Source organism: Dendrobium catenatum, unplaced genomic scaffold (assembly GCF_001605985.2).
Source record: "Dendrobium catenatum unplaced genomic scaffold, ASM160598v2 fragScaff_scaffold_156, whole genome shotgun sequence".
Lineage (NCBI taxonomy): Eukaryota > Viridiplantae > Streptophyta > Magnoliopsida > Asparagales > Orchidaceae > Dendrobium > Dendrobium catenatum.
In genome coordinates, this window is record NW_021318618.1 from 1,704,916 (window position 1) to 1,720,382 (window position 15,467).

The 15,467-nt window shown below is 37.5% G+C and overlaps 1 protein-coding gene across 4 annotated transcripts in view; it reads left to right on the top strand.

Annotated features, from left to right (window-relative positions):
• LOC110094056 (protein MSP1) overlaps positions 1-15,467 on the top strand; it is a 34,151-nt gene that overhangs the window by 5,390 nt on the left and 13,294 nt on the right. For all 4 annotated transcript variants that reach the window (XM_020819197.2, XM_020819198.2, XM_028691737.1 and 1 more), the window contains exons 5-6: positions 914-1,055; positions 3,102-3,367. In XM_020819197.2, the coding sequence (XP_020674856.1) occupies positions 914-1,055; positions 3,102-3,367 (408 nt within the window). The remainder of the gene's footprint in view (positions 1-913; positions 1,056-3,101; positions 3,368-15,467) is intronic.

Consider the following 15,467-nt stretch of genomic DNA (forward strand, 5'->3'; position numbering starts at 1 on the left):
CAAAAATAGGAAATATAGCATTCTATGCAATTCTATCAAGAGCTAGGAGCTCTTAAAAAACTCATAATAGTCGAAACCAAATTTCTTACAAAATTCAGAATAAATTGTAAGTTCACAAATCACCGTAGCCAAAAGATCTAAATAAAATTAGTCTCAAATGATTTTCATAGACCAAATCACCCTATAAACTATATTAAGAAATAACTACTGCCTAGGTAATGCTAATGAAATGATTCATCCCAATAACAAAAATTAGGACAAATCGACAAATGCACAGATCCCATGGGAAAGTAAAGGAAAACAAGGAGAAGTGAAGACCGAGCTTGAGATTTGGGAGTTAAGAAAAATAATCCTTATGGAGTTACAAAGTATAGTTGATGAAGCTGAAGAGGAGGGGGAGGAAGATAAGCTGCAGCTTTGCCACCAGAGTAAAACAGGGGAGAGCGTGTTAGCGAATGAAAGTGGAGCTATATTTATCGAAGGACTTTATGGTTATCTTTTTAAGGAGCGACCAAATATTGAGATGTAAATAGATCATTGCCATCAAAACACCATCAAAGGACACATGATAATAGGAAGCACACAAAAAAAGGTTCAGTGGCGCTCACTTTCGTTGATGTTAGGGAGAGATGTAAGGCGCATTTCATGTTTACCATTAACTATTGTAACGATAGCATTTGATACTTTAACTTTTTCATGGATTTGATTTTATATTTCAATTACTAATTTTCTTTTCATCAGACTGATTATTGGGTAGAGTGAGTGCTGTCACTCAATTTTCACAACACAAATTGGTGTTTTTCTATATGATATTATTGCTGTAGTTTCCGTACTCCTTTAATAGCTCACTACAGAAGTGATTTGTAATTACAATTGTGGTTGATATGGATTTCATTATAATTTTCTATTTCAGTGCAGCTGCTTGGCAATTGACTTTAAGATCTCCTGAAAAGATGACCAGAAATGATGGAAAAGAATTTTATGATGAAACGAATAAACCTGAGGATGATTTCTGTGTGCTGATTTTTGAACCTCTTCTTGGCTCTGAGTATTGTGTAAGTTTCTTTGATGTAGGACTTATATGAAATATTGATTTAGATAAGGATTTTGCACGCTTATTGAGTAAGAGCTAATTAATTAAAGCTTTATGATGATTCAAACAATGAAATAAAACTAGAGAGTGGTAAACATAAGCTTAGGCCAAGTTTCTCGCGAAAAGTAAAAACCCCATAATAATCAATTACTCTTGATGTTGCATGCGAGATGGGTTTCAACAAGAAATCCCTAATCTAACAATAAGAGTAGTGCTATGAAAGATCTCTCAAACAATTCCTACTAAATACAAAGCTTTTAGCGGAGCTTGACAGGATTTTGCATGAATCAAATAAGACCACAAGCGAGGATCAACGAAGGAGGTAAGAGAGAAGGAAAGAGTTCACCCTTTGCTAAGATTCAACCTTCTCGCAAGCTTGGACAGCAGTTTGTGGCGTCTTGACGGCTCGGACGGTAACAAATTCACGCTCGAGCCTTTGGACAGCAAGTAGCCAACCTGGGACAGCGATTCAGGACAGTTCCGGGCAGCAACGGTAGCTCCCAGAGGGGCTGGACAACAACGAACTGCTGCGGGAATCTCTGGACAGCAGATAGGTGGTCTTGAGAAGATCCTGGACAGCAGTTTGACACTTGGAAAAAGCTGGACAGCAATTTCTAATGCTTAGAAAAACCTTGGATGGTTGCTAGATGATGCTGGGAACTTTTAGATGCTAATTCAGGAACTCCAATAGTGCAGGACAGCAGGATACTTCTTCTGATTTGTGTAGACAGCAATCCAAAAGTTCCAAAACGGGAGGGAAACGTCAGGGACAGCTGGGGAGTTAATTGGGGGAATTTATGAGTCCTTCCAAACTTGGGTTGCTAAAAGGGGAAAGAGGATTAGAGAGAAATCTCTAATCAATTTCAGATTTGAGAGGATTTGGGAGTTTTCAAAAATAAATCAATCTCTTTAGGAAAGGATTTCAAATTCAATTTAATTGGAATTTGAAATTTGAATTTTTTCCAAAGTTAAGATGATATAAATTAGGAAAGTATTTAATTCTTTCCCACATGAGAGGTTTTATTTTGGAAAGCATCGAGGAGGTGGGAGCTTGGAGGGGCCGGCGGCACCAAGGGGAATTGGGAAAATTTTTATGGAAGCCTTTAATGCTTCCTTGAGTTAAGGAATTAAATTTGGCAAGAGATATTTCATTCCAAATTAATTTAAAACTCAAAGAGGAAGGGATTTGAAAACTTTCCTAAAATAGGATTGGTATTTTAGGTAACTTTTCAAATTTAAATAAATTTGAATTTATAAAGTAGTTGAGTTGCCTAAATTATTCAAACCCAATTAGGAAAAGGGTAATTGCAAGCAATGATGGAGGGAAAACTCAAAGGGGAAGGGGCGGCGGCTTGGGCTAGGGTTTGGTTGGGTGAAGGTCTGGCTGGTGGGGCGGGAGTTTCGGTAAGTGGGCCAGTGGTTGCGGTGGGGGAATTTGGCCGGCGTTGAGATGGAGTGTGGCTAGGGAATCCGGCGGCTAAGAGGAAAGGGAATTGGATGGGGATGTTGGTGGCTTAATGGGTAAGGAGGAAGGGAAAAGAAAAGGAATGAAAGAAAGGTAAAGGAAGAAGAATCACGAACCCGGCCGTCTCTAAGGTTGGTGGGTGATCCGATTTTCCTCCATAGGGATTTCTCCAAAGCTCTCTCCTAGAATTCTCACCGCTCTCCAAAGAACACATGTGCAGGAATTTTCTTATAATTCATTAATTAACCCTCCAAGAATAAGACATGAAGGGAAATAACAAAGATACTATTGCCCCTAGGGCATACATAAGACAAAGCTCTCAAGTGAGGGTAGAAAGGGAAAAAGAACAATAACAATTCAAATACATAAAATAGATCAAAATAAATAGGCACGATCGTAGCCGTAGATCTCTGATGTCCTCATCATTCTTTTTTCTCTACTCTTTTATCAATAGATTTGAAGCAAATTTAATTTTTTATTCCATTAGCGATCTAATTTGCCACAATATTGCTGAAGAGCTTCTTGCCTGACTGTTTCTTTTAGGAAATTGAATTTATAAAGGAAGGAAGCTTCACTTTGAAAGAACTTGATGCTTTCGTGAGGGTGCTAAAGTTGGCTGGTATGAGAGATGTGAAAAAAGCAGTTAGAAAGAATCCTGGTGGATACAGAAGCCCACCTTCGCTGGAAAAGTCAGTGTCTGCTTTAGAGGCAATGGGGGTGAGAGTGTATGGGGTTGATGAAATCTTTGGAGTTCCCATGGAGGGCATGGTGTCGTGGGACAACATTGCAGGATATGATCAGCAAAAACGGTATGCATGTTACATGACTTGTAGAATCTCATTTTTCAAATACGTTGCAGAGTTTTCATGCATGTTTTAAATATAAAAAAAAGGAAGCTGCACCATCCATAAATAATTCATGGCGGCTTTTGTTTCTTTATGATAATTGATAATTGTAATTTTTGGACACTTGTATATATTGTATTGTGTATTCTTCTTCTGTCAGCTTTGCATTTCTCTTTTTTGTTTCACATCACATTCAGTTAATTTTGTTTTTTTTTGTGAACTGCAATTTTTGGACATATATCATGATGTAGTAAGGTTTAAGATAATGCAACTAAAATGATACAATATATATAGGCTACACAATGGAACTTAGGATTTATAATTAAAGAAATTAAAAGCATTAAAATTTGATTATTTTTAAGATGCAAATCACTTAATGAAGAAATTATATCCAAAATGATAATGCTACGAACCAATAATTTCAAAGAAATCCATGGGAAATTTAAAACATATAAAATCACAGGCAATCACAATTCATTTTCCACAATAAGGATTACAATAGTGTATGATTGCATAGGAAAGCCAACCCCATTTCGTGTGAACCTCCTTGATGTGTAAGTGTGGGGAGTCAAGAGTAATTTTCATCAAATAGATTAGGTTCTTTTTAACAAAATTTACCCTAATGTTTGATTTGGATTATTTAGATATGGTGTCAAGACTTCTTATGAGAGCAAGTCCTCCTGGTTATTATCCTTCCTACTCATGGGAGAGCACTCTTGATTAAGAATGCATATGAGGCTCAAGTTTAGGCTCAAATTTAATTCTTGGTGGTGCTTGGGAGGGTGGTAACAATCAGATCATGTGATTCTGACATTTCGGGCATACCAACTAATAATTTGCCAACATTAGAGAGCAAACTATAACGTCCAAGAAATATGATAAACAACTATTTTCTTCTCTCAGGTGTCCTAAGCAGATCAGAGTTTAAATTTATATGTGTCGGAGATGTAATAATGTTGATTGGTTTATTGCTTGAGGGTTGTCTGAAGCAGTTTCACTTCGTAGTTCAAAGGCAAAAAGCATGGTAGCTTGGCATTCAAAGGGATTGGACATGATCTATAAGAGCTCAGAAGCACGATATAACCATCAGTTATTCACTGGTTTCAACTTGATTCAAGGAAGCTTGTCAAGACCTGAGAGATTTTTAGTTTGTGTGATTTTACCTTATGAATTTAATTTTGATTGGTGGATTTGATAGTGTAGAAGTTAGCTTTATTAATTAGGGTTGAAAGGTAGCTTACGTCTATTAGAAGGCACAAATTAATTAGATAAGTACTTAAATTAATTGGAAGGCCCACTCGAGGGACTTACAACCTCGATGATGCAAAAAGTCTAGTAATGGGTTGGCTACGTTACCCTCATAGATAAGTGGCTCGATTTATTAGATTGATTTCATGGTTCTTTGTTGATGTATGTCAGCTTTGCTAGCTGGGTTGGAGTCTACATCCCCCCAAATTATTTAGGATGGAGCTTACATTACTTGGAAGGCCTGTATCTTGATTTAACAAGTTTATGAGCTTTGTGCTGGTTTCATTACATGATTGTGACTTAAATTCATTGGAAGGCTCGTCATACATTATTTAGGTTTTGGCTTTTGTTTGGATTTGCAATTTTTGTTGATTTAAAATATGAGTCTTATTGCTCTAAAGATTGAGGCTTACAGTCTTGGCCGCAATGGAACTTATGACTCAAATATTGGAATCAATTCAGTGACGGGTATTACGATTTCTCCTTATCAGCAATCCAATTCGATTGTTGGAATTTAATTTTTTGGTGTAATGCATATTTTAACATGCCTGTTGGGATGATTCACTAAGACCCTAATGTCAAGTGGGAGTCAATAAGGTCAAACTTGAGTTTTCGACCCAATAATCTGATTAATTGGGCTAACATTATATATATTTGAATTAAGGCACAAGGGCTTTATTGTGATTTGGTCCTTGGAAGTGTATTGTTGTTATTTTATCCTCATAGAGGCATTTTTATCATTTGGGTCACCTAATATCTTATTGAAACTCTCGACTGATGTGAAACTACAAGGAGTTAGTGAGAAATTAATAATAACAATTGTTAAAAGCTTTCAAATACAAATTTATCATTCACAACAAAGAAAGATTCTAGGAATTCATAGTTTTCAACTTGCTTAGGCAAAGAAGGGCACATAGATTAACAAGACAATTCAATCAAACTCCAAAGATAAGAGTAAAGTTATGTAGTCCAAAGATTAACAAGACAATTCAAAGGTGTTCCTCAATTGACGGTGCCAACGTGAAGATGACACATTTAATGTAGCTTTCCATGGAGTCGTCAATGTCCATATTTAAATTGAAGAAGGGGGATTGAAGAATGTCCGTCCTTCCTTGATTATCATACATGAGCTCATGATTGTTTTCCGGATCGGCCATGCATAGGGGCGACGTCGGCTTGAAAATAAACCATGTATGTGAGGGAGGATGAATGTGGGAGAAATTGAGAGGGGAGGGGGGTTTCGGCTAGGTCTAGGTTTAGGGGTGGAGGGAAAACTTTACAAGAAAATCTGAAATTAATTCTATAATTTTCTTTAAGAGGAGAGGGAGGAGAGAATTTGAATTTCAAATCTCTCAATGGGGGTTATAGGAGCCGGCGGCAAGGGGGGGGGGGGCTGTTTTAATGGGTGTTAGGATTTAAATAGGAGATAGAAAGGCTTGGTTAGGGGGGCCGGCCATGTGGAGAGTGGAGAGATGTGTTTTGTTTTAAGTATGTGGGCCCCAAGGAGTAAATAGAGATTGAAATCAAATCTGAATTTAAATTCAGATTTAATTAAAATTGGGAGGTTTCCTAGTTTAGTTTTGGATAATAGGGAAGTATTTGAATTCAAATAATTGATTGAATTCCCAATAGGAAACTTTCCTATTGACTATGACTTATTTTAGGAAAGTGAATGAAGGCAATAGGGAGATTTGAATTTCAGATTTTGAGGAGCAAGGGTGGCCGGTGGCTATAGCTTGGGCAAGGGAAGGGCGGTGGGGATGTAGGCCGGCGGTTGCGTGGGTGTAGTGGCCGGCGGTTTGGGCCGGCCAAAGAAGCCGGCGGGTTGGGGGTTGGGGTTCGGTTCCGGAAATCACAAGGGTGGTGGGGAGGGAGGCCGGCGGGTGGATGGGTTGGAAGAGGAGGTTGGATGTAGGGGAAAGGAAAGAACTCGCTAAACCTCGAACTTCGGAATCCTCCAAAGGTTGACGGGTATTACTCTCACCCTCACCTAGGGTTTCTCCTGTCAAGAACTCACAAAGAGATCAATCAAGAAAATTGGAATTCTCATTCATAATAATCATCATCCCTTTTACAATAGAAGATGCCACAATATATAGGCCTAGAGAAATAAAATAACAATGACTCAAATGCCCCTTGGGCTACAACTCAAGCAAAGTCAAATGAAAGGGTACAATCGTAAATAACAAATAATACATAAAAGCATAAAAAATAAAGATTGTGAATCGTAGCCATCAATCTACGATTCCTACGCTGATAAATTCGTTGATAACGTCTGTCGTTGTCCTCATCATTGACATATATTATGAACAATGTGGAATTTTTAAATATAGTAGCAATATTTTTATTATGTTATAGATATTGATGTTTGCACATTATTTATAAATATTTGGGCTTTTATTGATGCATTTTGATGCTTTTGGCTTAGGCAGATGGAGGTCCACATGCCTTATATGATGAAACGGCATGTCAATAAAGTCCTTTTCTACAGTGCACATTTCAATTTTGTTGTGGTTAAATCCTATGGTTTGTAGAACGTTTGATTCTTTTTTTTAAAAAAATATTATTTTAACTTATTAAAGAGTTTACTGGACTATATTTTTTAAATAGAATTTTTTATGAATTGGTAAAATGTTAGCTGACAACCAAAGTCATTGATGTGGTTATAGATTTAATAAATTTTCAGTGGCAACTTCTTACAATGGTATGTAGTTTTCACGCAAAAAGTTCACAGTTTTTGACATGGTGAGCTTTATAGCATCATTTTCTTCGCTTCACATGATTACATCTCGATGCAAGTCGTGGAACATACAGAGACATCCGCACTGCTTCCTTCATTCTTGCCAGCTTTCTTCCTTCTTGCTAGTGATTCAAGTAGTGAAGAGGATGCTCTACCTCTTTTGGTGGACAAACATAGCTATTAAATTGACGGGGACATCAGATCGTGGAAAGTCTATCAGAGATTTGGCTGTCGATCTACGACCACGATTGAGTCGTTGTATTTCTGAGTTGTATTATGTATTTTTTTTATTTATGATGTCATATTGTATTTACTTTATTAGTTTTCCGTTTTTACCCCTTACTTAAGGGAGGTCGTAGGTAAGCCCAGTGGGCATTGTCGTCTTTTATTTTCTTGAGTCTTTGCACGAGGCTATATATAACCCAATTATTGTCTTTTGTTGGCAATGAATGATCAATTTAAAATTGTGCTTCTCTTTATTGGAATTCTCATGAGAGCTTGAGAGATTGGAGTGAGATCCCTTGGAGAGGGAGAATTTTGCATCACCCGCCAACCTAGACGACTCGGGTTCATGGTTCTACCTTCCATCTCTTTCCTTCCTCCTCCCTCTACCACCACTGGCCTTACCTACCCTCCATCACCTTTGTCCAAACTTTCACCATCGCCAAACCCCTTCTTCACACCCACCGAGCTCCCCAAACCACCTCCACCTAGCCGCCGACTCCCTTGCCCGAACCCCAAGCAAGCCGCCGACCCCTAGCCCCTTGCCCTCCCTTGAATTTATTTCCTATTCTAGATTGCCATAATTTGGACAGAATTTGAATTCAAATTCACCCTATTTGAAATTTAAAATCTTTCCTAAATTATAAAATCTATTTTTGAAAAGTTTCCTATTTTAATCCCCAATTAAATCCTAATCAATTTTAAATTAAATTTGATTGAAGCCTCTTGCCTTGTGAGAACCTCTCTTATTTGGATGGTGCTTATATCCTCCCTAATTCCGTCCCTTAGCCATTAATGCCGCCGGTCCCTATAATAAATCTCAAGGGATTTATTTCCTAAAACCCTCTAAGCCCTCTTGGAAACAATTCTAAATATCATCCCCACCTCCTTTAGCCAAAATCCCCTAAGCCCACCTATTAAATTTATTTCCAAAAGGGAAATCTCTCCTTTTGGAATTAAATTAAAGCCCTTCCTTCACCCTTGCTGCCGCCCCCTCTCTCTCATCTCTTTTTGGAATTGTTTTCTAAATTTGAATCCCTTCCTAGATAAAATCTGAAATTAATTTCAGGTTTTAATCTCTTCCCTCTTTCAAGTCTAAAACAAACTCCCTATTCTCCCTCCTCCCTTGGCCAGCCACAGTTCATCTTCTCCACTTCAAGTTTAAGAGAAAATTCTTTCTCTCTAACTGAGTTTCAAGGTTGCTAGTGATCTTCAGAGACGACTGTCATCTAGCATTCATGAATGGTCGATCCAGATCTTGACTACAACATCGCCTATGACAAGCAAGGATTTGTTTGCATCCTGCACTCGATCTTTTTCGACGTCAACCCGCGCATCGACCACACCGCAGAAGAGTACGTAGAGCGCATCCTGGATACATTGGTCGAGGCTATTGAAGAGCAACTTGGTACCGTACAATATAGGATTACATCCGAGCCTTGACGAAGGTCCTCCAATCTTCCTCTTGTATTTCCTTAGTCTAACACTCTTTCTTGTGATTTGATTTTAGTCATGAAGATTGTGTTCGCCTAATTCTGCCGAGCTTAGTAAACGTAGGGATTGAGTGCACTTCATTTGTTTCTAATCTTATTGTTAGATTAGGGATTTTTCGTTGAAAGCTATTATATTTGCATGTTGTTGATTTCCTATGTTATTTTGATGATTCAAAGCTCTTATTGTGAAACGTAGCCTAAACGGAAGCGACCGCTCTTACGTTTTATTTTGTCATTTTATTTGCTAATAGTTCTAATCATTATTATTCTAATCAATGAAGTCATGCAAGTTTTTATCAAGTTACTTTATGCTTTGTAGTCCTACATCATAAATACATTGATGACACTTGAGCAATGAATCAATATGACTTCCTTTATTTGACGGAATTTTAAAATCCACTCCTAAATTTTTGGTTATAGACAATTGTTAGCAGAATGATATCATTCTTTGGACAAATATCAAATCTCAATAATGGGAGGTGAAGCTTTGGTTGGAGTAAAGATCGATGATGTGGATGTCTTCAAAGTCCAATCTAGTCAAAGGTTAATGACGTGAAGGATGATCTTTGGTCCCCATCGGATCAACAATCAACGATCAACAGTTCTTTGACAATTTCGTTGCACTCTTTTTGAACTTCTCAAAAAAGTTATTATTTTGTCTTTTGCATATCTCATCACTGTTTACGGGTGTGGCTACGTTCCAATTCCCCTCCAAGGAGTGAACATAGGTAATGAACAAAATGATCGCTTTTGAACCGTGAAACAACAATGAGTTTTGGTCTTCTCAGTTATGCATGCTTCATTTATTGTGTGTGAAGTGACACACACTTTTCACAATTATGGGAAAACTTGCTTTTTGTTTGATCTTATGTTTTTTTGTATGCATATGGTTAGGACTTGAAATTTAAACAAATGCTTAAAAATCATGGTTTAAACAGGTGTTCGAGGTGTGCTTCACTATGAGGCACCCAAAAATTGTCTTGAGGATCTCACCTTTTTGTTTTGGATAAGAGTTGCGCTTTATTTTTTGTTTACCTCAAGCTTTTAGGCGTTTGCAGCAACACCTCAAACTAATACCTTTAAATTTAAAAATAAATAAATCTTTTGTTATATACCTTGCTTTATACTTTTAGGTTAGAATTGTAAGAGTTGTGTGTGAGAGAGAGAGTTTGACAATTCGTAAATAATATATTTTTTGTTAGATATTTGGGGTTGCCGTGTATTAAGTACAGTTTGACGCTTGTTGTAGGAGGTGCGATAGGGAGAGTGGGTGGCTACTTTTGTTCTAATAAATGCATTTAATTTGTTTTAATAGTTTTTTTTTTTAAATTTGAATTGTTTTCTAATTTTGGCAAAATTGGGCTAACAACCACTTTAATGGTACTATAAATATGCTCACAAGAAACGTCGGTACAAGTTGTTATAATTTTTTAAGTTTATTTTTTCAATCATTCTATTTATAAAATTATACCATATTATATGTTTATGTTTATAACCATTTTTTGAACTATTTATATTTACTTTAGACTAAGATATCAAAAAATTTGTGTTTACTATTCGTTTGACTTTTATTAATTTTATCATTTTACTACTAATAATTTATTAATTTTATATTTATATTATGTTGTTATTTTGGTTTCTTATTTTTTATTATTTTGTATTATTTTTCTTTTTTTACTATACTTTATTATTATTATTATTATTATTATTCTTTTTATTATGCCAAAATTAGAAAAAGAGTTTGTGGAACTATAAATGTAGTTATTATTTAATATCAAAATCGAATACTTATAATTGTGTTTGCCAACCAATAAAGATTTACTTATTAACCAAATTTCGACATCCTTTGAAAGTGAATTTAACTGCACAATCAAGCTTAACAAGAATTTTTGATTAAGTAGATAGTCTTGAGATTTAATAATGCATTTAAGAATATAAAATATTTCTTTTTGATGGCAAAAAACTAAGTTGTATTCTGATGCATTTTTGAAGTAAAAACAACAAGATAACTAGTAGAAAACTTTAGGAATTTGAAGATAGGGACTAATTTTGTATAAATACTTCAATAATAATGAAATATGCGATTGATCTACTATTCGAGAGGTAGACCGGCTCTCCCAAAAATCCTAATCGTCGCCAGGAAACGCACAAAAGAAAAAGCTACAATAGAACAAATTGCATAATGCCAAAATAACAATATAGTTAGCCCTAAATAGGCTCTCATAATTTCCTCCCAAATCAATCCCCTTTTATTAATTAATTCTCTCATGTTTGAATTCAAATTAGATCTATTTCTCTAAATAATTTCTTCCTAATTTTAATTAAAACTTTTTTTAATTAATTGCTTCTCCTGGGCCCCTCAAAGCTGGCTGAATTCCCCCCTAGCTCCCCTCCTGCTTTCCCCCAACCCTTAGCTGGTTTGGCTTTTGTTGAACTGATTGGCTGGGTTGGTGCAGGCCGCCCAGCTCTATTGTACTCCGGTGGATTATTGCACTTGATTAGTACCTCCTGTGCTCCTATTCCCCCTTGGCGCATTGGTACTGATAGCGCTGTTAGTCGTGGCTCATCCTTCTTTTTCGATTGTGTATTCACAACCTTGTTCTCCAGTCTTTGGCAATGCTAGATCTCACAATCATATCTAAGTAAGTTTGATAACCACCCTTGATGCTCCTTAGTCCCCATCCTCTGTTCCAGCAGACACTTCAGACTCTTCTGGTCAGTCCTGGCAATAAAGTGTCACCCCAATCAATATGGTCGACACTTATGAATGGCTAAGGCAATCACCATCAACTCCCACTCTTATACGGACTTGAGCCTTGCCTTGGTTATGAGTACTTAGCCGAGGTAAGTAATAGGTCGATTATCCTACATGAACATTGCCCCTACTCCCTAGTACGTATCCTAATGCATTCATTTCCACAAATGGTCTATTAAAGTCAGCAAGTGCTAATATGTGCATGCTGGTCATGTCTCTCTTTAACTCGAAGACGTGTGTTGTCGGTTCCTCATAATTGAAATTGTCCTTCTTCAACTGCTCCATTAGTGTGCCATACTCTCACACAAACTTCCGGTAGTACCCCGTGAGACTTAAGAACTTTCTCAACTCCTTTAGGTTTTGTAGCTCCACCACGTAGCCCAGCTCTGCTCCATGTATCGCCGTGACCATGATTTTGAGTGAAACCAGAGTTCTGCATGGCTGGCATCTCGCAACACCACCATCTTCCCCTCCACTTGAATCTCCATAGTCAAAGATTTTTGGTCCACTTTCGTCTCCCCAATCGTCTGTAACCACTTCATCACCAAAATCACATCAATGCTCCCCCAATTCAAGGGAAGAAAATCTTCCACTGTATGTATACCATGGAGTGTTAGCACCAACCTCCTACAAAACCTTATGCTCCTTTCCACCTTCCCCATCCCCATCCCCATCATTACTCTAAAGCTCCTCATATCCTCAAACTCCAAACTCAACTGGTCCACGATTTGATTTGAGATGAAGTTGTGTGTGGCTCCGCTATCCACCAAGACCAGCATTTGCCACTCTTCGATCTATCCCCTCACTTTTATGGTGTGATTTGGAGTAAATCCCACCACTCAGTTAAGGGACACTTTCACTACATCAAGGTGTAGGTGCTTCCCTCCTTCTGCTTCCTCATCCATCTCCTCGTTGTCGATCTCCACCTTATCACAAACCATAAGGATCAGAGTGTGCGGACCTTGCATCGATGGCGGGTGCATACTTCTATCACATCGGAAGCACAAACCCTTCACTCTTTTGTCCTGCGCCTCTGCCTTTGTGAGGCGCTTGTAGTTGGCTCTGAGGCGATCTCCCTTGGTGCATCTCATTGAAATGACATCGTATGAGTCTTTGGTGCCAATGAAGTTGAGGGGTTCCTGTAGAAGCCTACAGTGACTCCTCTCCTGCTTGTCCTCTTCATCTGCTTCTGGTTCTCTGCTATTTGGACTAGCTCCATAGTCTCCTTCAATCCCCTCATCTTCAACAATCGGAGATATGCTCGTATGTCGTGTTTGAGGCCTTTCATGAAATTTTCTTCCAACACTGCATCTGAAATTCCCCTCAACCGTCCCAACAACGACTCAAACCTTTCCATGTACTCCATAACAATCCCCTCCTGTGTCAAGGCAAGGAAATGTTCCAACAAGCAATCATTAAACGTCTCCTAAGAGCGGATTGGGTGTCTAGCTTCACTCCAATGGAACCAAGCGAGGACTTTCTTCTTCAGATATAGCCTTGTAGCCGTAAGCTTCTTCTCTCTCAACCCATTCACCACGAAATACCTCTCCACTCGGTATACCCACCCAAAGGCATCCTCCCCTTCGAATACTAGCATCTTCAACTTTTCACCCTAGAATTGCCACCACCCCAATAGCTTCCTCCTTCTCTAGTGTAACGATTGTTGTCATCCCTCCATGTTTCCCCCATGTATTGAGGGTGGAAATCCCACCTTTCTTCCGCCCTCATTAATTGACTTGATCCCTATGGCTCAGTTCGACCCTCTTCATCTTTGGTCGTCCACTCTCCTTGCCCGACATGCCTCCCATAGTTGTCGGCCACTCCACCTCCACCAAAAAATTCCCTCAGTGTTGTCTCCCATCCGAAAACCCTATTCTATCCCTCATCGGAGCCCTAGGTGGTCTCTCTTGATGGAAGAAACTCTCATCTTTGAACTCTTCTTGCTCGATCTCTTTTCCCTTAGATTTAGCCCAGGGAAGCCCGATCAAATCATGGTTAGAGTTAACAATCGGAACTGCCGACGGAGTTTTGGATTGCATCTCAATGAGCTTCTTCATCATCTCCTCCAAACCCCCAAATCAGTTCTCCATCCGATTCTCCATGGTTAAAAATATTCTTTCGAGGGTTGAGAATTTCTCCTCCACCCTGAATTTGAATTTCCCCATTTCGCTTTCCAACGCATCCACCGTCTTTGCTGCTGCTGTCTCAAAAAAACCTCACTCTGATCCCAATTTAACTCGTTTTGGAAGTAAAAACAACAAAGTAACTAGTAGAAAACTATAGGAATTTGAAGATAAAGACTGGTTTTTTATTAATACTTTAATAATAATAAAAGATATAATTGATCTGCTATTCGAGGGGTAGACCGGCTTTCCTACGAACCCTAGACGTCGTTAGGAAACTCACAAAAAAAAAAACTACAACAGAAACAAATTGCATAATATCAAAAGAACCACATAGTTAACCCTAAATAGACTCTCCTAATTCCCTCCCTCCTTTTCCTCAATTAATTCCATCTCCTATTTGAATTCAAATTGGATCTATTTCCTTAAATAATTCCCTTCCAATTTTAAATAAAACTTTTCTTAATTAATTTCCTCTCATGGGCCCCACAAAGTTGGTTGAATTCCCCCGGCTCCCCTCCTACTTATTCCCAGCCCTTGGTTGGTTCGGCTTCTGCTGAATTGGCTGACTAGTTGGTTCAGGCCGCCTAGCCCTCCTGCCGCTCCTGCTGCTACTGCCATATCTTATTCCATTTACCCAAAAATATTTTGAGCTATTTTTCATTATCATAATTGGTTGAATTTGTTTCAGTAGACTGCTAAAACCAATTTTAGAGGCATTTTTTATCTATTTTATTTTAAAACTATGAGGATCAAGATGATTCAAATAAGAAAGGATTCTAGCTTGTTTTTTATCTTAAAAATTGCTAGAGCATGTTCAAGAGACCAAGGTCAAGAATTTTTCATTTACGTGATTATAAAGAATAACAACATCGGTTTCTAATTTCTAATGTAATTTTGTTATATATTTGAGAGAGCTTTGGAACCTCTATTATTATTTAATATCTAAAATTTTATTTGAAAATTTAGAAGTAAAATCAATAATTCAATCAATAGGGATGATTGTCCCAGTAATAATGTCATGCCCTAAAAATTTAACATTGGTTTGAAAAAGTTTATTTTTGGACCATAAATCATGAAACTATTTTTCAAACTTAGCGGTTTGAACACTTGGAGCTGTTGAATATGTTCATCTAGGAGTTTGAGTAAACAAGATCAGTGTTGCTATAAACAATAATATATTGTAAATATAGAGTGAAAATATCATTAGTGATATTTTAAAATTCACTTCAAGTATTTTCAAGTTGAATGGCATAACATTCATGTCATAATATCTGAGTGGATCTATAAATGGTAATTTGTAGCGATCTTCTCTAATTTGAATTTATCACTACACAGATTTTAAGTCAAATTTACTAATTTAGTTTACAGAGGCGACGATCATTCTTATTTGGAATTGAATAGTGAATCCACCTTTAAATTTTATTCAAAGGTTTATAATTTATGACTAATCTAATTTTTCATGCTTTATTCAACCTATGTA